The 27,009-nt window shown below is 43.7% G+C and overlaps 3 protein-coding genes across 5 annotated transcripts; 2 read left to right on the forward strand and 1 right to left on the reverse strand.

Annotated features, from left to right (window-relative positions):
- Positions 1-1,002: 1,002 nt before the first annotated feature.
- si:ch211-212k18.5 (sal-like protein 2) lies at positions 1,003-8,119 on the forward strand. Its single transcript, XM_056368443.1, has 3 exons — positions 1,003-1,551; positions 3,292-6,680; positions 6,837-8,119. Exons 1-3 carry the CDS (start codon positions 1,476-1,478, stop codon positions 7,065-7,067), a joined length of 3,696 nt encoding a protein of 1,231 aa, XP_056224418.1. The 5' UTR covers positions 1,003-1,475; the 3' UTR covers positions 7,068-8,119.
- A 2,458-nt stretch (positions 8,120-10,577) lies between these two features.
- On the forward strand, positions 10,578-20,817 carry slc7a7 (solute carrier family 7 member 7). 3 transcript variants are annotated; one of them, XM_056369671.1, is made up of 11 exons: positions 10,578-10,815; positions 11,414-11,470; positions 12,936-13,457; positions 16,565-16,690; positions 16,869-17,013; positions 18,354-18,477; positions 18,563-18,666; positions 18,818-18,914; positions 19,039-19,188; positions 19,340-19,523; positions 20,016-20,817. In XM_056369671.1, exons 3-11 carry the CDS (start codon positions 12,965-12,967, stop codon positions 20,090-20,092), a joined length of 1,500 nt encoding a protein of 499 aa, XP_056225646.1. In that variant the 5' UTR covers positions 10,578-10,815; positions 11,414-11,470; positions 12,936-12,964; the 3' UTR covers positions 20,093-20,817. The 3 variants fall into 3 exon arrangements, with proteins under 3 accessions (XP_056225646.1, XP_056225647.1, XP_056225645.1); XM_056369672.1 differs by having other exon boundaries at positions 10,578-10,792; positions 11,413-11,470; XM_056369670.1 differs by having other exon boundaries at positions 10,579-10,815; positions 12,823-13,457.
- A 65-nt stretch (positions 20,818-20,882) lies between these two features.
- Positions 20,883-26,273, reverse strand: oxa1l (OXA1L mitochondrial inner membrane protein). Its single transcript, XM_056369673.1, has 10 exons — positions 26,119-26,273; positions 25,029-25,163; positions 24,309-24,609; positions 23,982-24,125; positions 23,775-23,860; positions 23,308-23,472; positions 23,066-23,170; positions 22,773-22,935; positions 22,526-22,606; positions 20,883-21,131 (listed from the first exon to the last, which is right to left on the reverse strand). The coding sequence occupies exons 1-10, from the start codon at positions 26,227-26,229 to the stop codon at positions 21,010-21,012; spliced, it is 1,413 nt and encodes a 470-aa protein (XP_056225648.1). The 5' UTR covers positions 26,230-26,273; the 3' UTR covers positions 20,883-21,009.
- Between the last annotated feature and the right edge of the window lie 736 nt (positions 26,274-27,009).

Genomic DNA, 27,009 nt, shown 5'->3' on the forward strand with positions numbered 1-27,009 from the left:
CCTCCAAATCAAATAATGCCCTGTTTTCTGACACAGCCTCTGAGTGGATATATGTATAATGTGAGACACCTACTTAAATATGGTCCCCCCTCCTCCTCCTCCTCCCACTGTTTTCTCTCTCTCTTTTATCCATTTCTCCACGTGGTACAGGAGTAAAGGCAGGGGGTGAAAGAGGGGCATTGTGCTGTGCAGCAGTGGATCCGGGGGTTCATAGTGAGAGAGGGGAGATGCTCACTCAACTGTGTCCGGCACGCCATTGTCAAAGATTCCCATCTATTCTCTGCCTTTTAAATAGAGCTCCAGTGTAAGATGCTTTCTTTTTTTGGGGGGGGGGGGGGTTGAGAGGGGGTGGGGTGGGGGGTGGTGTCGGGGGAGTTTATTATGCGATTGGTGATAACACACGAAATACATGCGTGCATGTGGAATGGCTGTGTGGCCCCACTTGCACACAACAGCCACTCACTGCACTGCTGTTGATAATTGGCCCTATAGAAATCAAAGAGCAGAAATATCGCCTGTGCACTCCTCAGCTGGCAGAATAACTCCGCTGGGAAGACGGATTTTTGACTCTTGCTGAAGGAAACCACCTGCCAGTCAATCATAGCTATTTTACTTTTTATTCCCTCACCTTGCTGAGGATTACAAAATAAACACAGAACACCTGGGAGGTCCTAAACAGATGTCAACTGATTTACCTGTTAAACTTGTTTTACTCATGTTTTTACTTCTTAATTTGACCCATTCTCATTTTATTCCCTTCCTGCAATGATTAAAACATTTACCTTTAACAAACAACCGATTCTTTCGCCCATTTTAATTTGTTTTTAGGCATCCAACGGCTTTGACACCTCACTGTCATGTTTCATTGAAAGTTTATAGCTGCTGTGTGAGTGTGTAAAGAAAAATAAAGCTGGGGAGAAAGAGAAAGAGAGAACCAGGGAGGCTGTGTGTTACACGCCATTGAAATGCAAATATCATTGAAGAACAAGGAGTGGTTCTGTGTGTATGGCGTGTGTGCGTGTGTGTGTGTGTGTGTGTGTGTGTGTTTGTGTGTGTGTGTGTGTGTGTGTGTGTTCCCTGTATGTGCATGCAGCGGGGCAGCAGTGAGAGAGGAGGGGCGCAAATTGGACAAGTTTTTTGGGGGAGAAGAGACTTTACAAAACAGCCACACACACGCACTCACGGCAGATTCATATGACACGGTGCAGACCTGCGGATTTCCCACACCCATGTCCTCCTTTTTTTGTGTTTCTTCCATGAAAGACCGCTTTTTCAACATTTAAAACTGCTTATACAAATATTTAATTTCTTTCCTTTTTTTTTTTTTTTTTTAAATCTACGAGTTTGCGGGAATTGCGCGACTTTTGAACTTTGGATGCTTGGATGCTTTCAGGAGCGCGTCAAAGTGCGCAAAAACGTGCCTAGTGCCATTCAACCGACGGATGCCCCCCTCTCTGTCTGAGTCGCCGTGAATCATGTCACGCCGGAAGCAGAAGCGACCCCAGCATCTTGTTAACTCGGATCCGGGTGGCCCAAGGCTGCTATCTCACGGTAAGAAAACATCTTTACAAGCGTGCATGTGTTTTTGTCTTTGTCTTTTTTTTTTGAGAGAGAGGGAGAGAGAGGCTGGATGTCCTACATACACAGCCTATTGGTGCTCATCACTGCATGTGGAATTCACTTTGAGTCTAAAAAAAAGAAGAAATCTTTAAAGATCTTTACAAAAGCAAATATTTGGATTTACACGCATGTTTTATGTGTGGCTCCTCTTTGATTTTCATAAGTTTATGTATGCATGGCCACATTCCAACAAACGCACCTGATTTAACAGACTTAAAAGTTTAAGATCTAAGTTTGTCAACTAAAGACACCCCCCCTGCTTATTCATTCACTGTAATGGGCCCCACTAAATGGAGGCCTCAGGCACTTTGGTCGGGGCCAATAAACTTGTCCCTGTGAAGTGAATAGAGGAGGATTAACTAACATACATCTGTGGCCATTTTCATGTGCTGGGCGTCCTCTAGGAAACCAACAGGCTGCTCAGCGCTGACTGCTGGAGGTCTTTGATTAGTATGGAACACTCTCTTATTTGTTAGCAATAAGGTGCATGGGTGGGGGGAAGGGAAGGCAGTGTTTTTGGTAAAGATTAATCTTCCACCCTTCTATTCTCTTCTTCTTTTGCTCTTCGTCCATGCTTTTCTTCCTTATGCACCCCTCTCCCCCCATTTTCCACCTTCTCAATACTTCCCTCCCCTTTCTTTCTCCCTCTTTCTCCCCAGCCCTATTGACTGTATACTCCTACACAGTTGGGGGGTTTCAGATGGATGGGAAAAAAAAAAAGATTCAGAGGGGATAGAGTGATTGCTCTCGCACTTGTACTGTGTGGTATTGGCTATTGGGCTTCAAGTGCATGCACTTAAGTCTCTGCAGGTAAACTTTCACAAATGAAAGTGAAGGTTTTAGATTCACATATTTATGTGTCCCCTGCAGGTTCAGGTTTGTTTATAAGTCAGAGGGAAGGAATTTCACTGAGGTACAGTCTTTCATTCCATCACTATATCTCTCCAGGAGGGAATAGTTAGTTTGTCTCTCCATTGTTGTTACCCTCCCCCCTTCTTTTTCTTTTTACTCTTTCTCACTCTGTGCTCAAGATTCTGAAAGAATTTGACCCCTGGGCGGCAGAGGTCAGATTAGTTGACCAATCAGAGTGTCTGGACAGTGCCCAGAACCCTTAGCATGGCCTGACCCTTGACCTCCACTGTGACGTAAGGGGGGAAGGGTGAATAGGGAGATGAAAGACGTAACTGCTACAGGGAGGGGGTGGGTTAAGAGGGGTTATGGGTTGTCTTGGTGATGCCCATTGTCCTCTAAAATGTGTTGCCATAGCAGCAAGGTGGTCTGTAAGCTTTTTTGTGTGTGCAAGATGTTTGAGAAGTTCTGCTGCAGAGAGCACAGATTGAGACAAGACATTACAAAGACTCATAGACTGCGGAGTTTCTTCCACTTGTTTATTTGCTTGTTCAAGGCCATTTCCTAGCAGGCATTTCTTTTGAAGCTGAAACACGATCTTTTGGTCTGCACACAAATTTGAAAACTAAATTTGTAAACAGTAACTGGAAACAATGAAATAAACAAACTCTGTGTGTGAAGCAGAAAGTTTAAATGAATTTACATACCTGGATATCTGAACGGATATTGGAGATATTGCGTAATAATGCCCCTGAAAGGAAACACACAGGTTTTCAAGTTTTAAAAAGTTCTTACCATTGTTCTTTATCTGTCAATCCTCAGATGACCACCTGGGAATGAAGTCACCGTCCACATCTCTGGGTTCTGAAGTGACATCATCGGGGTCCTCCTCCTCATCCCCCACCTCTCTCCAAGACTGCCAGCCGCCTCTGGCCCCTCGCCCATCCCCTGGTGGGCTCCACGCGCCCTCCTTACCCAGCGAGAGCTCGCCTCCTCCCCACTGGCCCAGCCACGTTGCCCCCTTCACCACCTCCCTCCCCAACACCCACTCTTCCCTGTCCCCAGACTTTCCTCACCCCTCGCTGTCTTCCCAGACTCACTCGCCACCTCCCCTGGGTCAAACCTCAGGTTCCCACAGCCTGTCCCACCAAGGAAACTCTCACTCCACCATGACCTCTCCACCGATGGGCAGTTCGGCCACCACCACTACCTCCTCCTCCTCTTCCTCTTCAATGTCCTCTCAATGTGTGCCGCCTCACCGGGACAGCTCCAGCCCAGGTCGGCAGCAGTCCTCCAGCTCTCCGGGGCAGCAGGGGCAGTTCCAGGTGCCTCCAACCCTCGCGGTGCTATTAGAGGAGCTGAGGGTTTTACAGCAGAGGCAAATCCACCAGATGCAGATCACAGAGGAGATCTGCAGGCATGTGCTGAGGCTTGGAGGGGCTGTTTTTGGCCAAGATAATGATGCACAGGCCAGTGGTGCAGAGAGCAACCAGAAATCTACAGGAGCAGCATCTTCATCGCCAACACACCCTTCCACTGCCACTCCAGTGACCTCAGCTTCATCGCTTTTGACAGGCCTTCCATCTTCCCTCTTTCCCCAGCCAGCCGTCTCCAAATCAGGCTCTTCACACATTAATGGCAGCAGAGCTTCATCCTCCTCTACCTCTTCCTCATTATCTTCCTCTTCTTCCTCTCTTTCATCAACCATCAGCTCCTCTGTTGCCTCCCTGCACCCACTGTCTTTGTCATTGGGCCTACCTCCACGCTACCTCCATGAGAAATCGTCTAACACCTCCTCATTCGGCCACAGCAACGGTGTCAGCTTTGCTACGCCACCCCTTCCTACCATCAGCCACTCCCAGGACCTCCAGCCCAACTCCTCTCTCGCCTCAGCCTCCTCAGCAGGACGCCCTCAGCATGTTTGCCGTTTTTGTGGTAAAGTGTTGAGCAGTGATTCATCGCTCCAGATCCACCTGAGGTCACATACAGGTGAAAGGCCCTACCAGTGTCCAGTCTGCTTGAGCCGTTTTACAACCAGAGGGAACCTCAAAGCTCATTTCCTGCGACACAGAGAGCAGAACCCAGAGCTGTCCCTCTCCCTGCTGCCCCCAGCACTGTCCGAGCAAACGCAGAGTGGATCTGCGCCTGGCGCCATCCAGAGAAGGCGAAAGCGGAGGGCTGACGATGATGAGCCGTTTAATGGAGTGAAAGGAAGCATTCCTGGAATGACAGAGAACATGGCTTTAGGATTCCTGTCTGGTGCGTCCGCTCGGCCCTCACCTTCCTCTCTACCTCTGCCCCCCTCGGTGGACATGGCGCTGCTGTCCACAGCCCATTCACTGCTACAGCTAAACAGAGCCTCAGCTGCAGCTGCTGCCAGTGCATCAAGCACCGTACTGCCGTCTTCTTCATCCTCCTCATCTTCCTCCTCCTCCTTGGGAAGCCAGTTTAAAGGAGCAAAGCAGCAGCGTTTTGATGAAAACACACCTCCACACTCTACCCTCCATACAACCTCCCCATACTCCCAATTGGCCCACCTCCCCAAGATTCTCTTCCCTGGAGGTACTTCCCCTCATCACCTTGCACTTCTCCGGCCCCCGGGCCACCCATCCACCTCCCACCTCACTTCCCCTCATCAACTACCCTTCCCCTTTCCACCTTTCCCTAAACCATCAACCTCATCTCCCTCCTCATCCTCTCCCACCACCTCTACCCAGACCTCAGACACCTCCAAGTTGCAACGGCTGGTCCAGAAGCTTGAAAAGCAACCACAGGGAGCCTCCTCCTCTGCCTCCTCTTCCTCCACCTCCGCACAAACACATGCTGAAGCCAATGGGGACACACACGGCCATGACTTGACCACCACCTCCAGTGCCTATCGCAGGGAAATGTTGGCTGCACTCGGCCTGAGCCCAAGTGCCAATGCTATAGGACTTGTGACCGGCCAGGGAGTCTCAGGTTCGGGAACTACAACCACCACGACTGCTCCCTCCCTGCCCACAGCTCAGGCTGCTAACCAGTGTGGTGTCTGCCTGCGTGTCCTCAGCTGCCCTAGAGCTCTGCGTTTGCACCAGGCTACACATCTGGGAGAGCGTCCTTTCCCTTGTAAGCTGTGTGGTCGCTCTTTCTCCACAAAAGGTAGCCTTAGGGCTCACCTAGCCACTCACCGTGCAAGACCGCCAAATGCCCGTGCCTTGAACTCCTGCCCACTGTGCCCACGCAAGTTCACCAATGCTTTGGTTCTTCAGCACCACATTCGCTTGCACCTAGGAGGGCAAATACCACCTGATGAAGACATGCCACCTGAGGATGGCACAGAAACAGAAAGTGCCGTCTTCGATGATGGCGAGAATGACTCCATCAGCTCGCCATCTAAAGCCCAACAACAACTCCTTCCCTTGGCCTTAACAACAGGCTCCAAGTCTCCAAATGATGTGCTCAACTCAGGGTCCACGTCTAAGCAATCTACAGCTTCTGATGTTACTTCTGTGAAGACCGAGGAATCCGAGGGCTCAACACCCAGTGTTAGCCCACCCCTGACCCGTAATCCCCCCTCAGCAGGAGCCGGGGACCCCCTGCGTCCCGGAGACAACGCCCTAGCTGATGGTAGCCCCGTGAACAGCTCCATGTACTCCGAGGAGGAGACTCACGCTGACCCGGGCAGCACCAGCCCTTTCAAAGCACCCTTAGCTAGTTCTCATTCAGCTGTAGTGAATGGAGATGCAGAGGCAGATGACACCCCTCTTTCCCTCTGTGTTTCAAAGCCTGGGGTAGAAAATGATACGCTGCAAAGAGGGGTTAATAATGGTGAAGCCTGCTCCACAGATGAGCTCACGACTAGCCCTGATTCCAACCCAAAACCCCCAGCGGAAAATCCCTTACCTGCACTCACCCCTCCTGCCAGCCCCAAAGCTACCCCAGAAGCAGAGGAGGCCTGTGGCAGTGTATCACAGGGGCCAGAGGAGAGAGATTCTGCCCAAAGCAGTGGGAAGGGTGAGACTACCACACCCAGAGAGCCTTTGCCAGCGTTGGATCCAGAGCTGAATAAAGACACTCCGATGGAGGAGGGTTATGTTGTTCCAGAAAAACCTTCAGAGGACCCAGAGCCCTCTGTCCCAGCACCAGCACCACAGAGCCAGCTTCCCCGCCCGGACAAGCCCTACAGCTGCTCCCACTGTGGAAAGGCATACGCTAGCCGTAGTGGACTTAAGGTAAGCGTTAACACTGTGCCTGAGTCCAGAGTCAATGATTTCAATATTGTAACATGAAGATATTTGAATGGTGATGTATTTTTATGGCATGTATGGTGAGATTTTGTACTTTCGGACTGGAGTAAATGGCTATTGTGTTGTTTTTCTCATCAACAGGGACATATGAAAACTCACCCTGGAGCATTGACCAGTACCCCCTCCAAGGCTCAAACCAATGACAATGACATTGCAGAGGATCACAGTTCACATTCAGCCAATAAGACCCCGACACAGCAGGATGAAAAGCAGGGATTGGCTAAATCCCCTGAGAAAGGTGACAGCACAGATCCTCCACCAGTCAGTGTCGGTTCTGAGGTGGTGGGTGAGCCTATGGACACTACTGTGTAGAGAGTTAGTATTGCTGAATGGCTGCAGTCAGTTTTTAAAGGCTCCTGACAAGGGAATGTATTTTTTTTTTTTAATAGAATGAGATTTGTTTTTAGAGTAATTAATTCAATATCATGTTTACCTTTTGTATTAAGCAGCTAGATGTAGTTTATATTGTAGTACCAATACAAGAGACTTTTGAATGTAGTATTTTAGCTATGTATTTTTGTATTTCAAAGACCACAGTGAGGCCTTATCTTACACACTTCACAGCATTGTCATGATGAGAATTAATTGTGTGCGCTTTTTTGCTGACATCTACTTCAGCACATACTGTATAATATCAAACCAGTATAAGCTGATTTAAAAAAAAAAAAAAAAAAAAAGTGGAGGATCCAGAATTTTACAAAAAGTACTCCATACCAAAATAGGCCAAATTAATAATGGCCAGTGTTTGTAAATATGAGCTGCGGTTATGTTTTTTTGCCTTTTTATTGTTCCTTTCTTCTTTCCTGTTTTTAATGCGATGCTGCTGAACGCATGTTTCTGATGTGCTGAGTTGCACTGTGAGTTGCACTGTGTCCCGTGCTGCCGAAACATCAACTGGAGCAAACACGTGCTAGCAATGATGATGATGCTGATGATGATGATGGCGATGATTATGGCGATGATTGTGTTTATATGATTATCAGTACTTTTGTGAACAGTCCCGTACTTATAGCTGTAACCTTTGCTAGCAACAAATGACCTTATCCATACTGATGATTGTAAATGGTTTTTCTTGTTGTTGATCTGCAGTGTTGAAGTGACAACAAGGATGAGCCCCGTCCGTTAAAACTCCCCCTCCTTTGTCCCCCCCGCCCCACTCTCCTCTCTCAAAGCACTTGAGAGTTTTCTGCTCCTGCAGAAATTGTCTGCACTCACTGCATTCCTGCTTAGCCCAGTTTAGTATTTGTATGCTTTGCTTTACCCTTTGTAAACCTTTTTTTTTTTTGTAGCAATGACAAAATATGTTCCCATGGTTCCCATGTGATGTATAAAAGATAAATAAAACAATGGCGATGTGAAGAGGAGACCTGTTTGTTGCTCATCTGTGTTTTTTTTTTTTAGGGCTGGGAGGTTTTTGTATTTATTGTCTGCAGTTTAAGCCTGTGTCTCTGTGAATTCATTTATCTGTTTAAGTATTCTGTTTGCATGACTCTCATTCTGTGTGCGCCTGCATGTACGCTCAGTTTTCTCGTGTTTGTTCCAGCTCTCGGTGTGTCTGGATCGGGGGGTCCTTTGTCTGGGGCGCTGGGCTAGCTGTCTCTTAATTCTGCTTTTTTTTTTTTTTGCCCTCAGTGTCTTTTAATATGTTTCAGTTCCCCAGTACTGTGTGTGTGTGTGTGTGTGTGTATGTGTGTGTGAAAAGGATAATCAGAGCCTGTATGAGTGTGATTGAGGGTGCAGCTGTAGAGGCCGCCACCTCCCTCTCTCTCTCTCCCTCCCTCCCCTGCCTCTCTCTCCCCTCTCTGTGTCATACTCTCTTTCATACGCACTCTCTTTCATTTTCTCTTTCATTTCTCTCCCTCACTCTTTCTACTCACCCCCTCACCCCTGTACCCCCCCACACACCCCCGCCTCCTCCCACCCCATGTAATGAGCTGACACACAGGAAGCTCTAATCCTCACACAATGCCACCCCTCTTCCCCCCAGAGTGACTGGGAGCGGGACAGGGGGCAACAAGGACCAACCTGGCCCAGCTGTCCCCAAAATGGCCGCCTTTAATCCCTCCAGTTTTTAGCCTACAGGGGCTCCCGAAACCATGACAACCGGTAACCAAGGACAAGAATGGCCAGGGCAGAAAGCGGGACAAAGGGAGTGAAAGGAGCCATGTGTGAGAAGTTTGTCCACATGCGTTCGTGAGCGACAAGGGACGTGTCTCAATCAAAAAAACAAGAAAGACAAAAAAAAAGTCAATTTAATAGTTTTCAATTTGAGGAAGAAGCAAAGAGGGGGAATTGCAAACAAAAGTCCACAGGTGTGACGGTGATGGTTGCAGACTTTGGTCACATGTTTATCACTCATCAATAAGCATTAATCATCTCTTTGTGGACATCAGTCATCTTCAATAGGAAGGACAAAAGTTTCTCAGGGTGTTAAAGGTCATGTAACTTGCAGATTTACCCTTCTATTATTGAACAAACGACAGCCATTTGGAAGACAAAGAAGTTGTTTTTCCCCCATCAGCCATTAATTAATTTGACTTTCGGGTGATTAACAGCCATTTAACTGAAATGTGACTACATCTCCAGAACAGTTAGAGACACAATAGCTATGTCTTTTTAAATTATCATCCTCTTATCAGATCTTTTTTGTTTTAAAGCAAAAATCTGTAAAACATAAAAACTTACTTTAATCCGTAAGCATTTATACGTACAATATAAACCTCTAATAAATAGCTTATAATACACTACAATGGAGTGATAGGCAGATATGTGTTCATTAATTTACCAGTTGTATAATCTAATTGTGGGATAAAACACTGAGGAGCATGTGTAGATAAATAGGTAGACTAGAAGTATTTTACCTTCCAGTTGGAGGAAATTGAGGGAATAATAATAATTTCATAGAACAGATTCCTCCTGAGGGACTTTACATTTTAATTTCAACTTCTTGATATTTAAATTGTTTTATCTAAAAAAATAGTGATTGTGGTTGTTTGAACTGGCATCTCTGTGTGAATATTGATTGAAATTGTCTTGTCATGAATCTGTTCCCATTTCTCTCTAGTAAAATAGACGTAGACCTCAATGAGACTTCCTGATTACACAGAAGTTAAGTGAACTAAAACTAAATGTTGGATTCTGAAAAAGGCTATCAACTGACATTACATGTTATTCTTGAACTTTATATTTTTTAAAAGGTATAATAAGATCACTGTAAATATTCTGGATAAAAGTACACATTATAATAGGCTAAGTCTATTTCCTTCAGTAGGCCTATTTTTTAAATCCACAAGAGGGAGCTGTGGTCCACAGTTTTGTTTCCCAATAATCAAGCACAAGTATTTGACAACACATTTAATTATTCACAAATAATGAACATCAGCTTTACTCCTGTTGAGTTTAGTTAATTGAACTTATTTTAATCATTGATAGTATTGCAATATAACTGGTGCTTTAAAATGTTTTCTCACCAGCATGTCCTGAGCATTTTATTTCCGCTGTGATTTATTTATCTGAGATTTATAAATGCAGACTACTCTCACATCAGTGGAGGATCACTTAAGACACCTAACAGGTCTAAGAGTTCACTAAACTAACTGGTGTTGTATTTGCATGATAATATCCCTAAACACGCACGTCCCTCTATCGGTAATGATAACACCTGTTTGATGTGTGTGATAATTTAATTAAACCCCATAATTTCACTCAGAAAGTCACTCAGGAGACACAATGCGAGCCAATAAAGTACCCCTCTCTCTGCCCTCCCTCCCCCCTCCCTCCCCCTGACTCGTTTCCTTGGTAGTAAAGCGCTGGAAACCACAAGTACATAAAAAGCCACAAGTGCATCAGCTGAGAAGCGCAGAGCAGGAACAGAGAGTCACAGTCAAAACAGGAGGAGGAAGACGCGCCGAAAGGTTCACAACCGAGAGAAACGGGGAGAAAGAACAATGAGAGGGCGAACAGGCGCGGAGAGGTGAAGACATCATTTCACCGAGGACTGCTGCTGCGCGTTTTGGACACACAAGAGGACCCAAACGGCGCTGAGAGGCGCCTGGAGAAGGTGAGCCAGCTTCTCTCTCCCTCACCTGCCGCCACCTCCCCAGAACAGCTGCTTGTACATTACTGCATCTTCCCAACACCGATTTCCAAGCTCGAGCCTGTCATTTATTAACCTGTAATGTCATTCAGCCCTATCTGAGTGTCTTTGAGCATTAGAAAATGCATCATTAAAGTCTAATCCAGTGAGTGATCTGAGGAGTTTTAGGGGTTAGCCTGTGTGACAAATCAGAGAACCCCCCTTTTCCAGTGGTACAGGTAATGTAGGAGCTGGACATCCTGCAACCAGGTGATTCCTCCCCATGATATCTCAGCCATTTTTTTCACATCTAATTTAAACTCCCATAAAAGAAAGGAAATCCTCATGATAATAAAATGTTACTTGTTGATCAGTGCTTTATTAATCACTAAAAAAACACCATTGTTTGAAGGGGGGTTTTCTGGATCCAGGATGTAACCTTGAATAACTAATGAAGGACTACTTTATCAGCAGCTTTTGGACCTTGCACTCTCTCTTTCTGCAAGAGCCTCGCCTCTCAGTGTCTCCGGCACGCGTTTAATCACATGCATGGATACTCAATCTACTGTCCTTCACTTCGCAGTCACTTCCTTCATGAACCCACGTGCTGCTGATCTCCTGCTGCTGCTGCTGCCTCAAGGTATTTGGACTTTTCATTCACTCTCATAAGCTTCACATTTGTCTCTAATCTGAATTCTTACATCTACAGTGAAGTATGTTTTTGTGCTCTTATCTCTCTCACTTTGATGATCCCTTCCCCGCCTGGCTCTTTTTCATATCTACTTATTTAGTGTCATCTGTTTACCATCCTAGGATCAATTTTTTATTTATTTATTTTTTTACAAATTAACACCTCATTGTTCTTCCTATCTAAATCCGTCTTCAAGGTTCTTGTATTGGCTCCATTTTTATACAATCTTAAGCCACTGTTTCTTAGTCATTTAATCAATCCCATGTCTGGCTCTGCTCATCAATAAAGGCTTGAGGAGCTCAGAAGACAATTTAGGCGATTTAAAGGTGAAAAGTCACCTGAGATAAAAACATTTTCTAAATGTCGAGGTAGGAAAACTTACAGATAGTATTTGAAGTCACCTTGATGCGACAGCTACATCTAAACTTTTGCTTTTTATCTAAATATATTCTGGATCCTTTGGCGTAAATCACCCCAAAAAGTTTGTGTTTTTGAGGCGAACGTACATTTCAACAGAGCAGATTCACGACAGCTGTTGAAAACCCTTGTGTAGTATCACTGCAAACTTGGCCTTGACGACAAACTCTTTCTCATTCAACACTATCATTAACATTTAATTAAATTTAAGGTGACTGACACATAGTAAGTGTGTGTGTTTGGGCATTAGATCGTGGCAAGTTGGAGCCTATAAGCACAGAGTGACAGTGACTTAAAGAAGCCGGTCGTGCAGAGAGGTGACTGAACATGCTGCCTAATGTGTGTCTGTCGCATCATCAAACTCAATACGCGCTGAGGATAATGAACTTTGGACCAGCCACACTGCTGACACTCTGCATATGTGTGTGTGTGTGTGTGTGTGTGTGTGTGTGTGTGTGTGTGTGTGTGTGTGTGTGCGTGTAGGTGGATGGCTACGAGTCAAAGCAGATTGTCTCCGTCAGTAATTCTTGCTTAGCTTAAGGTTACTAATGAAGAACTGGTGTTTTTAGGCATGCGGCGTGTTTGCTCCGCTCCCCTTCTCTCTGTCAATACACTCAACCTTAAAAGGCCATTTGCTGTTCGCTCTAATGGCTCTCCAATCCACAAAACTGCTCTCAAATCAGACAGTGTCCACACTGGTGTCGTGTTATGTTTTTTTGCACATTTTTTCCTACTTTAGTGCCAGCGGCATGTAAATATGTTTTTATTTGACTGAATTTGGACAGGGTTGAAACAACACCAAGTATTTGCTGTGCGCATGCTATGACAAATCGGTCTCCATGGTAACAGCATCACTGATATGACTCTGTGTGTTGCCTCCACAGATGGCAGGAGATGATCACAGATAACTGAGGGAAAAGTCTCACTTCAAGACAGAAAACTCTTTGTCTGCAACTGAAATCTTGTATAGAAAACAGTCTCACACTTTTTTTTTCAGTTGGTAAATAAACTATCAAAACACGAACAATGGCAGACTACACCCCCGCCCCAACGCAAGAGGCGACTAATGGCGGCCCTCCATCTGCGAAGACCAAAGACTCTGAGGAGTCCATGAAGCTGAAGAAGGAGATCTCCCTCCTGAACGGGGTCTGCCTGATCGTGGGCAACATGATCGGCTCGGGGATCTTCGTCTCGCCAAAGGGCGTCCTCATCCACAGCGCCTCCTACGGCCTCTCTCTGGTGGTGTGGACCATTGGCGGGATCTTCTCTGTGTTCGGGGCCCTGTGCTACGCTGAGCTGGGGACCACCATCACCAAGTCGGGGGCCTCCTACGCTTACATCCTGGAGGCCTTCGGGGGTTTCCTGGCCTTCATCCGTCTGTGGACGTCGCTGCTGATCATCGAGCCGACCAGCCAGGCCGTCATAGCCATCACGTTCTCCAACTACATGGTGCAGCCCGTTTTCCCCACCTGTGTAGCTCCATACGTGGCAAACAGGCTGCTGGCTGCTGCTTGCATATGTAAGTACACATCTGGAGTGTGTGAGTGTGTATCTAGTGTGTGACATGCGTGACAGAACGAGAGTGAAATAACAGACAGATGAGGCAGTGTATGAGTGAGTAAGTGACCTATAGATTCAGTGAGTCATAGCCCCTGTTGGTTTCACATCTTAGACAAAGCATGTGAGCTTTAGACACTAGAGAAGTGAAAAATGGTGACACAACAGCTGAAGTCAGCAGGTCTGCAGCAGACAGACTCTCCTACATCAGATGAAGGAGGAACTGAGCAAAACACAGGAAGAATAAGGGGAAAAGTCATTTTACTCAATATCAGAGCAATGATTCCCAGCTGTCTTTCACGTGTGGACTTTAGTCATAGCATTTTTTTTTTTTTTTGTTGATCTGGTACAGGAAAGAAACTCCTCATAAATGTAGAAGTAAACTTTCTGTATGGGTGCGGCTCAAATTGCTGAGGTAACTACAACACAATGTCACTGAGAGAGCGCTAAGCTGACAAACTGATTTAATCAAACCGACAAGAAATTTACAAGACTTCTCACCGAGGCAACTGAGCACAACTCTAGAGGCAAAGAAATGCCAGCACTCAGGCAACCGGCTGCAGAGACAAGAAGCCAAAGACACACACAGATCTTATCAAGGCGACACATCACAGATAAGCCCCGATATTCATATATATAATATACATATTGTGCTCGTTTGCGATAAATATTGCTCATTCATCCACCCACCCACCTGAGAGGCAGCCGTGCATACACACTTAAATACAAGCACATACACACTTAATGCCACGCTCCGATAAGCAGTGCTCAGAGGAGTGCAGCGCGTGCTGATAGCTGTGAGGTAAAGTCCTCACTGCGAGGACACTCTGACCTGAGAGGCTAACGGGCAACTGACAGCTCAGCACAGGAGTGAAGTTTAAAACAAACGAAACCTGCTTCCTGTCAGTGAAGGTCCCTGGGAATCCGTTGTTCCTCTGTATCCCCAATTTTATATGAATATAGGTGAGATTACAATAAGCTTTTGGTCATGCTGTTATTGTTAAAACTTCATTTTTTACATCCTATTTTTTTGTTAGTTCGAGTTAGAACTTCTCACGAAAAAGCAGGTTAGCTTCTGCAGAAGTTGGTCCTAATATACAGAAGCTCTTTTATGTCAAGAAAAAGAAAAAAAATATGAAAAAATTTGCACGATGAAAATAAAAATACTAAGTCAAAGTTAAAATAATAAGATAGTAAGTCAGAATTATGATAGGTTTGACTTACTATGTTTCAGTTACTACTTCGTAAGTCAAACCTATCATATATTAAGTCAAAACTTTCAACCACCACATTAGTAAATTATTTCTTTATTTCATATTTGATTTAAAATCTAATAATTTTGTTTTAATAAGTCAGGACTTTGACTTAGTATCTCATTATTAGAAAGTCAAAAAACTGAAGTAAAAAGCTTTACCTAGTAATAACAATTAGACATTTTGATTTGAAAAGACAAAACACTTGAATAGTAAGTAAAAATCTTTATTCAGAGTCTTCCTTTCATGTCTTTGTTTCTTTTCTTTGCAGAAATGGGGTTTGTGAGTAATGTAACTTAGGTACTGTAAAGGTGGTGCATTCAGGCGATCTTAAACGCATCAGAAAAAGCGTGTTTCATTTTCATTTCCAGTCAAATTATGAAGCGGGAAAGTCAGCGAAAATTTTGCTCCCTGGGTGTTCAACTCATGAGACAGAATGAAAACTTTAACTTCCACAAAAAATAAAGTTTGTATCCAACAGCAGTAATCATGAAGGAACCAAATCTACATCATTTTTTTTTCTTTTTTAGGATCTCATCATTCTCTTATTCGTTATCTGTAGATTGAACGCTTTTTAGCAGCTGACGTCCAGAGCAGTGGATTTGCATTCTCACGTGAGTTCACAGTTAGTGAGCAAGTGAATGAGTTTTTAAAGATCTCCATTTCACCTCACATCTGGACCATGTTTGCCTTCCGCTACCAGTCAGTCAGCCTCTTTAACCCAATCTCACACCTCCCACCCTTCTAGCCTTTCACTGTCAACACACCACGCCTCCCACTTCTGTGTGGCACAGTCTCCCTCTCCATCGCTCATCGCTGGTCGCCCCCCGTCCGAGGCGCTGTGTTTTATTGTGTTTGACCGGGCGTCCTGTCGGGAGCGGACTTGTTATGATCCTCTAACTTGTCAATGTGGTGGAAGATGATAGTGTTATGATTCGACTCCCTTTACTGTGGCAGGAGGTGGTCAGTGTGGAGGAGAAGGCGGTGATGCAATCCTGTTTTGGTCTCTTCTTTAAATGCCTGGTTGATGTTGAGGTCAGTGTGGAGCGATAAGTGAGCGGGAGCGCCGTGAGCTGTGACTCTGGTGTAGATAAAATGTGTCCACTCAGCTTGTTTGCAGGTGAATTTGTTTAATCAGTGCTGACAAGACTTGTAGAGTCAGGAGGAGGATTTACACAATAAATACTTTCATCTGAAGGAGGTTTTTTTTTTAAAGGGTAAAAGTGAAATGTATCACACTGATAAAAAGAAGTTTAAAGTGTATCACTGTTGCTCCTTAACAACTGGATAATTCGAGTTGACTAGACATCATGTGCTCAGTTATTTCCACATTTATGAACTAGGAGGGATCGTGTGCTGATAAGACGCCAGAGACAGATAAGTCTCAAAAAACATTTTCCGTTTTCCAAGAACATCAAAGCTGCTCAAAGTGAAGGAGGGCAATAAATAAAAAGACAACTTTTCCTATCAGTTGCTCATAAACTCTTGTTTACAGCCCTTTAAGTTAGTCTCACTTCCACGACTGTACCTGTGCTGCCTTGTATGTGTATGACTGTGTGAGTGTGAGTGTGTGTGTGTGTGTGTGTGTGTGTGTGGTTTTATGTGCTGCACTCAGCTGTTTCCTCATCTGAAAAACAACAGGCTAGTCTGCTTGAGTCAGCAGCAGCGTTTCCTTAAATCAGCCATACTCTCAAACGGAAACATGTTGGCACACACCCAGTTTACACAGCAATGGGTTGTTTCTGTGTGTGTGTGTGTGTGTGTGTGTGTGTGTGAGTATGAGTAACAAATGGATATTTATGAACTTCTCTCTCAGGTCTGCTGACCTTTGTGAACTGTGCCTATGTGAAGTGGGGCACCAGGGTCCAGGACTTCTTCACCTATGCCAAAGTCATCGCTCTTATTGCTGTCATCATCACTGGCCTGGTGAAGATCGGACAAGGTGCGGACTCTCTCAATGAGTCTTATCTCTTTAATCTTTAATCTTGCCATGATATCCTAAAATGTTAACATTTTTAAAGCAAATGCTTAGAGCAATACAGAAACTTAGATGACACCATGAACTTTAGATTCCTCAAGTCAATTTACGACAATTAAATCATTGTTTTGGTATTTTTCAGGTCACACTCAGAACTTCGAGGGCCTCTTCGATGGCTCGTCTCAGGACCCGGGGGGCATTGCTCTGGCTCTGTACTCGGCTCTGTTCTCCTACTCTGGATGGGACACCCTCAACTTTGTCACAGAGGAGATCAAAAACCCAGAGAGGTGAGGAGGCCACGAGATAAAGTGAACAGGACAACAGTACAGCCTGTTTGGGATCGAGGTGTTGATACAGCCTACAGTGATAATTCACTTTGATAGGACTTCTCAGCTAATATAGCCTCAGCAGCATCAATCCAACCACCACAACCACTGTAGCCACAGATCAGTAAGAGAGTTGAGTCCTGCTTCAAGCTAAATGCTAACATCAGTTCATTCTCACAGTGAGAATATTAATACACCGATGTTTAGGGTCTATAATGTCGACCATGTTCACCATCTTAGTTTAGCATGTTGGCACGCTAACATTTGCTTATTAGCACTAAACGCAAAGCACAGCTGAGGCTGTTGGAAGTCTCATTAGTTTAGTAAGTGAACTGATAATAGTGCAGCAGATTAAACCTAAAATTATCATATTATTCATCTTCACGGGATCACGAATGTCTGAGCCAAATTTCCTGGCAATCCATCTAATAGGTCGTTGAGATATTTTACTCTGGACCAAAGTGGATCTATGCTGCTAGACTGACTAAAAACACAGAGAAATCCTGAAGGGTGCCATTAAATACTCTCCTACTGTATTTCCCAAATTGATATCTTATCTAATCACAGTGCTGCAGGGCAAAGCTTTGGATTTTGAAGCTCACATTTTGATCATCACCTTCAAGCTTCAAGTGTTACGTCATGTTGGTATATCACTCACACTAGCTTTTGCATTTGACTTCATATTTGTAAATATGTAGTCATTATATTCATAGTTTAACATTTAATAAAACATTTCCACAATCTATGAGTGGATCTACAAACATCATCCTATTTGTTGTTAAACAACAGTTACAGTGGATCTCATGAGATTATTGCTATGAAGCCAAAAAAAAAGTTTTTTTTCCAGTGCATTGTAAAGATATATAAAGCTGCAGGATAAAGTCAATAATCAATAACAGATAACCTGTTGAGTAGCAAACAATGCACAGTTTGTTGTGATGTTTCTTTAGGAAAACACATTGAACGTATGTGTGTGTGTGTGTGTGTGTGTGTGTCTGTGTATCTGTGTCTGTGGGGGGTGTTTGAGCCTTTTCCACAACCGGACACTGAGCAAATGAACAAAGACTACACATGTGATTGGATCACAAGCTTCTCCCAGGAGTTCCCAGGCAGATTAAGTGACAAACAAACCCCCCCCCCCCACCCGGTGCCTTATCCCAATCCCCATCCTTCCCTCCACCACGGGGTCGATCAGCTCTTAACCAGGAGACTCCTGATGAGTCACTTCCATCACTTCATCCTCAGCCTCCACATCTCATCTGTTGTTGCTTCCCCCTGCTGTTTCCTTGTGTGAATTACAGGAACCTGCCACTGGCTATCGCTATCTCCATGCCCATAGTGACTGTGATCTACATTCTGACCAACGTGGCGTACTACACCATCCTCCCCATGAATGCAATCTTAGACAGTGATGCTGTAGCTGTGGTAGGTGTCTATATAAGCCTTGATAAATCACCTTTATACTCAGCAAGTGCAGCTTTTGTTTAGGATTTCTGTCTTTCCTCTATAGACATTTGCAGACAAGGTGTTCGGCGTGATGAACTGGACTATTCCCCTCGCTGTGGCTCTTTCCTGCTTCGGAGGACTCAACGCCTCCATCCTGGCCTCCTCCAGGTGAGTGATTCCCTCTTTTCACGGTGACATTCGAATAACTTGTGCAGCCACCTCATCCCTGTGTTATCGGAAACCTCACTGACTGTCACTTGTGTCCATCAGCGTCGCTCATCACCACTCCTTGTCGCGTATGTTTTGTGTGTCTTTAAAGGCTGTTCTTCGTGGGCTCCAGAGAGGGCCACCTGCCTGACTACCTGTGCATGATCCATGTCCACCGCTACACCCCCATCCCCGCCCTGCTCTTCAACGTCAGTCAGCCCTTAACATCTTTTTATTGTCTGTTCTCTAAACGTCTGATTTGGCTGCCGTCTTTCCGTTCATTCCCCACATTTTCTTATTCTGACTCGCACTGTTTCTCGTACGTCTCTGCAGGGCATCATGGCTCTGATATACCTGTGTGTAGAAGATGTCTTCAGGTTGATAAACTACTACAGCTTCAGCTACTGGTTCTTTGTGGGTCTGTCCATTTTGGGGCAGCTGTATCTGCGCTGGAAGCAGCCGGATAGAAAGAGACCCCTGAAGGTAAATCAGTCTAACAGTTTACTGCAGTCACTGGTTGCAGGTTGTGAGATTTCAGTTGAAGCAATGTTTAAAAGTATTAGAAGAGTCTCAAAGTGGAGCGTTTGTGGCGAATTATCGTCACACCACTGTCTTCTCTGTCATCCTCCCACAGCTCAGTCTCTTCTTCCCCATCATTTTCTGTCTCCTCACCGTCTTCCTGGTGGTTGTGCCGCTCTACAGCGACACCGTCAACTCCCTGATCGGCATCGCCATCGCTCTGTCAGGAGTGCCCGTCTACTTCCTCTGTTGCTACACTCCGGCCCACAAGAGGCCGCTGTGGCTACGCCGCTTCATCGGTAAGACACCTGCAGGATTTTCTCATCGATATTATTATTGCCGGAATATACTCTCTATTTATTATGCCACCTCTTCACTCTTATAAGTCTTATTACCCAAGGGAAATCATGCACCTTATATCGTCCTATTTTAATCTTTTTTCACAATCTTTACTTTGCAGTTATTGTATATTATTTGGCTTTTAATTGTTTAAATCTTACTTGTTTGGGGCTTTATGTGATGTGGATCCTGTGACATTGCAATTTATTTTTGGGATTAGTGAATCACATTAGAAGGATAGATAAATTTATATATGGATATGGATCAATGCATAGCAGGATGTATGAAACGGAAGGAATCTGTCTATTCACAATAAATAAAACCATTTCATGTGAATTTTGCTGCTTAGTCCTGAGGTGTTTTCCAACTGATTCCAGCTGTTTTAATTGGCAGCTGGATTCAAGCCGATGCACAAGTCGCTCTAACTTCTTTCCTGTCTCCACCTCTTTCAGCTCAGTCTGGCGTGCTGATTCAGAAGGTGTGCTACTCTGTTCTGACTGAAATGGATGTTGAGGACAAGGAAGAGTAGAGACATTTGATTTTAACACCCTGCCGGAGACTGACGACGCACAAATATGGAGGCTCTACCCGAACTTATCTTGGCCAGCCGCTAACCGCCGCACGGCCTCGATGGACGAACATTTGGGCTTGAGCTGGACCCAGCTCTCTGACCTGTCAGTCATCGCCCGGTGATAATGTTAATGTATGACGGTGCCCGGGCGCTTGATGGCAAGATTTCACTCTAGCTGACTGTGACTTCAGAGAGAACATTTTAATGCACTCCTGAAGAAATCTACTCCTGTTTCTATCAGAAAACAGTAGAGAATTATTTAATTAATATATCAAGACAAGTTTTTCTTTGTGTGAAATTATATATATGTATTTTTGATCATACTGGAAGGTAGAAAATTAATATGGTTCAACTGTTTAAGCGGAGGGGAGAATATCCTTGAAACTGAAAGCACTGCTGACCATAGAAACAGCCTTGGTATTACTATTAATGTCATTTGCAAAAAGAAGAACCAGCATTAAAATAGATTTGATTACGTGACTCCACGTTCACCGCGGAGGAAAAAGTTCAAATAAAGTTTTATACTGTCATCTTTGAGGTCTAGAGAAGTAAAGGGCTATTTTTACACAAAGTAACTCATTTTTTGTGTCTGATTCAAACACGAGCTGTTAAATGTAACTTTGAGACAGTTGAGCTGCAAACATGTATTTATAATAAAAATTACTTATGGATAACATATATAACTTCAATTGTTTTTCATTCCTCGTGTATCATGTACTCAAATATAAAGACAATGTGCACACAGAAGTGGTTGTTTAGAGGCAGATTTTACATTTTAATTAGAATAATACACAACCCTTCCCCAACCTGTCCACTCTTCCACCCATAAATATGTACATAATTCATAACACCATCAATCTATGAGCAAATAAGACTTATACAACAGTGTCCTTCCATGGCTTTTCTTTGCCATGAGCTTGCTTGTCTTTAGTTGATGCTGCAGCAATGGGAGGGTTCTGCTGCAGAGGATTATGGGTAAAAGTCTGCCTCATTGGACCTGTGGAGAAAAATGGACAGAAACAATTAAGTGAAGGAAATACATGCATTGCAGTTTGTTGTAAAGATATTTATCAGTTCAGTTCACACGGCAGCAGAGAAAATAACCATGACAACAGCTCCATCTAGTCTCCAGGATGTGTAGGTACAGTTTATAAACAATGGTGGAGTCTCACTGTCTGGTCCTTTCCAGAGAGTGAGACTTCACTGACATTACACACATCTAAAAAACCTGAAAAGCCCCCCAACATATAGAAAATGGTAATAAAACATGTTTGCCTGACGTAAGGCTGCAACTAATGATTATGTTCACCATCAATAAAATATACAAATTATCGTCTCACATAACTGATTCATTGTTTGCTCTATAAAAAGGCTGCAAAGTGCAGAGAGATATTTAGTTTACAGTCATATAGGAAAAATATTCACATTTGAAACAAGTGACTTTTTGACAATCATAATAAAACATTACTTAAAAGTTCATGTGGGAATCGACACAGTGACCAATTATCTCAGTACTAGTCTGAGATGATGACAACGAAACAACAGTAGTAAGATACTCACCGAGTGCAGCTTCTGCAAATTCAGCGAAAAAATTATGACTCTGTTTAATCCTCCAGGAATCTGACTTGATTGTATTTCTCCAAAAGTTTCATATTAGAGTCCGAGTTTATCACCTGCTGATTTTACAGTGAGACAACTTTAAGGCCCCAAATGTCTGTAAATCAGCAACACTGAACTGAGGCTGTAGCTGCAGCAGAATTCACAATGCATTTCTGTCTCAGCGTGTGTTTAATCACACCTTTAACTTATCCATGAAGCGAAATGAATATCCAGCAAGAAACTTTCTTTTCAGGGTGTAACCCTAACCCTTATGTAACTGTTTGATGAAAGACATGTCGTTTCAGAGTAAGGTATTTGATTTGATTCACCATTAATCTGCTCACGATCCAGTGCAAAGGGCTCAACAGCAAAGACAGAAAATACATTTGAGTCCTGATCAATACCGAGTTTCTGTAAGTGTCGTAACCTGCTACAGCCACAAGGGGGAGCACCTGTTCCTGCACCTGAAAGTTGTATCCTGGAGAAATCTAATTTCTTAACTACTATTATCCAGTTTTTCTGTTTTTTATTTAAATAAACTTTACAGTTTTTTTTTTAAAAAACTACTAATTGAACACATACTTTTTAAATACCACAGTTGTTTGAGAAATTATTGTGCACAAATTTTAGGATTGAGTTGATAAGATAGTGTCATATATCCTGGTCATTTTATCCAACCATGTTATTTTTATAAAGCCACATTACAATATATTCTTTTACTTCCTTTCATTTGTACTTTTTTTATACCTTTTAATCTCTTTCAGAAACTGCTGAAGTAGTGGGGGGACTGACCTTTAGCAGCGAGGTCCAGATGATTTTTGATCCTCCTTTCCCTCTCTTCCAGTTGCTGAGCCAGCTGAGCGTTCTTCCAGCCTGGAAACCCACACAGAGTTACAACATGTGCAAAAATCAGTGTTGCAATTTCCTGTCATTTTTATTCGAGTGAAACAGCAATGAAAGCCTTTGTGGTTTAACATTACTATCAAAAACCAATTGATCAAATGTCCTGATGTTTTAGGTTTATGATTATAACACCTACCCTTCTTCATGGTTGCGAAGAAGCCTTCATTATTGGGCAGAGCGTTGTCCGGGTGTTTGATCCTCTCTGGGATCCTCAGCCTATCTCTGACCAAAGGGTGTCTGAGCAGAGCGACTTGACCCAGAGAGAAGCAGTTAGAGGTCAGCCAGTAGGTGAACACCGCCTGAAGTTAGTTTGAGAAGAAACATATTTTAAGAAGCGTTTTCTCGTACTAAGTGCCGTTTTAGTAAGATGTGAGTTCAACTTAAACTAGAATACGAACAAAAACTGATGTGAGTGAATGACAGACTGACCGTGGGGAAGTTGATAGTGAGGGGGAGGATGACTAAGGGCATGATCCTGAACACAGTCTTCATGGCTCTCAGATTGGGGTTGTCAATACCAGACTCTGCACCCAACTGTAAGAGAAAAAAAAAAGTTTATAACAAGATAATAACAACAACTAATGCAAACTCTGTCAGTCTCATAATTTAAGGCTCATGCTGATTCTAGTCAGACTTTTCATAGTGTTTTACTCTTACTATGTCTGCCTCACCTCCAGGATGAAGAACATGGTTCCAGTGACGGCTATGGGCAGAATATAAAAAGGATCTGCTGCCGTCAGGTCTGGAAACCAGAACAGACCTCCCGTCTGCATGCTGGGCACCGGCAGATACGCCATCTTCCTCAGTGCGATGAAGAAGGAGACGAAGACTGGCGCCTGAGTGAACAGACAGATAATGATTTGATCATTAACAGATATAAAATTTCTTTAAATCGGTTCCTGATCATTCATTCATTTATTTCCTGCAGTTTTGACCCTATGAAAGGATAATAATAGAAATAATGACATGAAAATTAATCCTACTTTAATCACTAACATCTTCTTTTTTTTTTTTTTTTTAAACCTGACTAGAAAATGAAGATTTGTAATTTTCAAATGACCAAAAATACTAAAATATATTCTTTAAGTATCATAGCTCAATAAAATGTAAAGGGGGATTGTTAAAGAGATGAACTGACCTGCACTAAAGGAACCAGGAAGCCGCGGAGAGGATTCACATCATGCTTCTTCTGGAACAGGTTCAGGTCAGAGTAGGCTTTGGCAACTGCAACACAACACAAAACCAAGATTGATAAAATTGATCAGACTGGACACACACACACATGCAGAGACACACACATCTGTATTTTGACAAATTTAATGGCGAGAGAGGAATGAAAATTTACATTCAAATTTGTTTCCACTCTGTTTGGCCTCGGTCATCCTGTTGGTGAGTTTGGTCATCTCAGGCAGCACATTGTTCAGCTTGGCTGCCTCTCTCTGGCCCTTCACAATGACTGGAAACACAGCCATACGAGCCAGCACCGTTCCTGTGTGAGTGACAGATTCATAGAAAGAGGATAGAGGAAGAACAGAATGAAGGACACAGGAAAATAAACACATGTCGTTTGTGCTGCTCGAGCAAAATAATCACCGTTAGATACTGATGTAATTCACCAGAATGCAAGACTTTTAATACGTTGACTTCAAAGTTTTTGTTGAGCCACGCTTACCTACAACGATGGCCCCCCACCAGGGCATGCCGAGATCCAGGTGCATGAACTCTAATAAGTTCTGGATCAGTCCCACAGGTGTGTGGCCGGCCAGTCCCAGCTCTGCTAAAGTGGGTTCTGTCGTCGCAGCTTGCAGGACCTCCACCGCCGTCGGTGCCACACCGGCAACCTGGTCAATGACTGGCTGCGCTAAAACAGAGGTGGGGTCAGCGGGCAGAGAGACAGGGGAGGACTCCAGGACTGAAGCACTGTCAGGAGCTGCCACCACTGGAGCTGCCATTGATCCATCCTCAGGTGGGATCTGGAAATATCGATATACATCTAGTATCAGTGTATCAATATATTTTAGTAGGGGTGGAACAAAAAATTGTATTAAAGCCTGTTACTGCCAATATTGATTGGCAGTTTTTGTTTTTTGTTTTTTAAAAAAGGAGACTACATACTTTAATAAATCTAAGTTATTAATGTGTCTGATGTGGTATAACATTTGTTTACATCAGTAATAACTGTAAATGAGGCAATAACACAAGCTAATATTTTCAAATCTAATTGTTTATCTCATGTACAAAATGCTTATTTTTCTCTAGGTCTCAATTATTTAAAACACCTACAAGTACACCTCAGGGTGTTCGCAGCAGTTCCTCCTGAGCTTCAATGAGGATGAACTGACTTTGATCCAACAGAGCTGCCATTCAGTGAAAGTGCTGTAAGTCTAATCACCTGTGAGCTGTTGTGTCTGACTGCCACGGCGTTCACCCACAGGAACTTCCCATGGTGTCTGCGGCCCAGCAGAGTCCTGGTGGCCGGACTGCGACACTCAAACACTGTGTGGAGATGGGACCTCTGGAGCAACCGCTGTTTGGAAAGCAGAGGGTCACAGTGTCAGCTGGTTGCACACTTCACACAATAAACAACAACCTGATGACAAATATTGGGGCTGCTGTTGTGTCACACAGCATCTGCTTAGCTCGGTGGGGGTTTAAGGGTTCAGCTAAACTGGACTTTTAGCTTTTCCCTGTTTATTATCATTGTAAATTGAAAGTGAAAATGTACAAAACCAGCAATGGGTTGACAAGTATTGATGTATTTTTTCTCCATAACCAAGCGGCTAAATGTAGCTAAACTAGATGTATTATAAAGTAACCTAATTCAGAGGAGAGCCACATAATAATGTCATATATTACTATACTACTGAAAAATCCTTTCAAGTTTGCTGAGCCTGAAGTGGTGCATTAATTATTATCCATTTTTACCCTTTCACTTAAGTCCAGTTTGACAAACAGGGGCCCAGATGTGCAGCAGGTTTAAGTTAAACCTAAGATGCAGTGACCTCTTGTGGCATTTGGGGTTTTATGCAGGACTCAGCTGGGTTTATACTTGTGGTTTAGACTAAACATGGGTTAATTAACTAGTTGGTTTAAACTCATCCTGATCATAAAACCACACCAAAGCCTGCGGCAGAGTAACAGCTCCAGTGTCTTTACTCCAGGAGAAATGTTGAGGCACAAATGTGACAACACTTCGATAATGTCACAAATAAGGTCCTGGTGCTCATTAGCGCGTGTTCAGTGCCTCTGGCTAAACTGCACGTTATTCTGGTTTAAAAAACCTAGTGATTTAGCTGTTATACTAAACACATGTCTTTGCCAGAGAGGCTGTTACTGTCAAAGTCACACAGAAGGCATGCACTCGTAACTACGCAGCGAGGATGCTAGCCGGCTAGCTAGTTAACCGGAGAGAGTCGCTGTTCGTGTCTTTGTTTCAGACCCGGGAATAAAGCAGCAGACGTGGAGCAGTAAAGATGACCTACGTGGCTCCAAATGTCTGAAAGAGGAAGGTTGCCTCGGCTCGGTTTTCCAGTCTGCCTCAGGAAACATCTTGCTAGGCAGCCCGGAGTCACCCCGCTCCTGATGGCAGCCATGTTGACAGGGAAGATGATGACCTGCTACGGAAAACGCGAGGAGTCAAGTCCTTGCAACATATTTCGCGTTTTTGTTTTTTTGTTTTTTTTTTTACTTTGATTCCGGTTTCTAGTGGCTCTCCATGTACAATGTACACTCAATATCGATAACAGTGTTTAGGAAGATACACATGGACTATTATGTTCAAGCAAGTAGGTAAAAAAGTAAATGAACAAAAATGTTGCATGTTGCAAAATGTATGTTGATTGATTTTGCTTTCATGTGTGGAGAGATGATTGGAGTAAAAAAAGACATTTATCACCTTAGATAAGGCTAATTTTTATTCTTCATTTTCTCCACTGTAAAAACATGAGGATACTTCATCTTGAAATAAATTACGGTACCTGTCTGTCTTGTAATTGTGCATTATGAGAAGTAGGCTCACAGTAGTGATGAACTCTTTCATTTTCTTCAATAAACAAACTAGTGCATATAGTTCAGAGACGGATGAATGCTCAAACAATAAATATAGAATTCATAAAATGTGGTTCGGACAGTAATATTCACATTCACAACATCCACAGCAAACAACTGAGTTAGAAACAGAAATACTAAAAGATTTGTGTGGTTATGTGTGTGTGCGTCAGTCAATATATTTCCAGCAGCTTTATGGCATCTGATCACAACAGTACTTTCTCACAGGCTTGTCCACATAGTGTTTTCTTGATCAGACAATATTGAACAGAGTGTGTGGCAAAGATCAAAAGTGAATATCAAACACCAGCACACTTTGTCTTTGT

This window comes from Seriola aureovittata, chromosome 23, assembly GCF_021018895.1.
Source record: "Seriola aureovittata isolate HTS-2021-v1 ecotype China chromosome 23, ASM2101889v1, whole genome shotgun sequence".
Taxonomy (NCBI): Eukaryota; Metazoa; Chordata; class Actinopteri; order Carangiformes; family Carangidae; genus Seriola; species Seriola aureovittata.

What these genes read in the sequence shown, in the direction of transcription:
- si:ch211-212k18.5 (XM_056368443.1), top strand. Translation starts at nt 1,476, where the DNA reads ATGTCACGCCGGAAGCAGAAGCGACCCCAGCATCTTGTTAACTCGGAT. An exon ending in CCCAAGGCTGCTATCTCACG is followed by an intron (nt 1,552 to 3,291) that starts GTAAGAAAACAT and finishes GTCAATCCTCAG; the next exon opens with ATGACCACCTGGGAATGAAG. An exon ending in CTAGCCGTAGTGGACTTAAG is followed by an intron (nt 6,681 to 6,836) that starts GTAAGCGTTAAC and finishes TCTCATCAACAG; the next exon opens with GGACATATGAAAACTCACCC.
- slc7a7 (XM_056369671.1), top strand. Translation starts at nt 12,965, where the DNA reads ATGGCAGACTACACCCCCGCCCCAACGCAAGAGGCGACTAATGGCGGC. An exon ending in TCCATCCTGGCCTCCTCCAG is followed by an intron (nt 18,667 to 18,817) that starts GTGAGTGATTCC and finishes GTGTCTTTAAAG; the next exon opens with GCTGTTCTTCGTGGGCTCCA. An exon ending in GTGGCTACGCCGCTTCATCG is followed by an intron (nt 19,524 to 20,015) that starts GTAAGACACCTG and finishes CACCTCTTTCAG; the next exon opens with CTCAGTCTGGCGTGCTGATT.
- oxa1l (XM_056369673.1), bottom strand. Translation starts at nt 26,229, where the DNA reads ATGGCTGCCATCAGGAGCGGGGTGACTCCGGGCTGCCTAGCAAGATGT. An exon ending in TTTCAGACATTTGGAGCCAC is followed by an intron (nt 25,164 to 26,118) that starts GTAGGTCATCTT and finishes CTTTCCAAACAG; the next exon opens with CGGTTGCTCCAGAGGTCCCA. An exon ending in GTGGGGGGCCATCGTTGTAG is followed by an intron (nt 24,126 to 24,308) that starts GTAAGCGTGGCT and finishes TCACTCACACAG; the next exon opens with GAACGGTGCTGGCTCGTATG.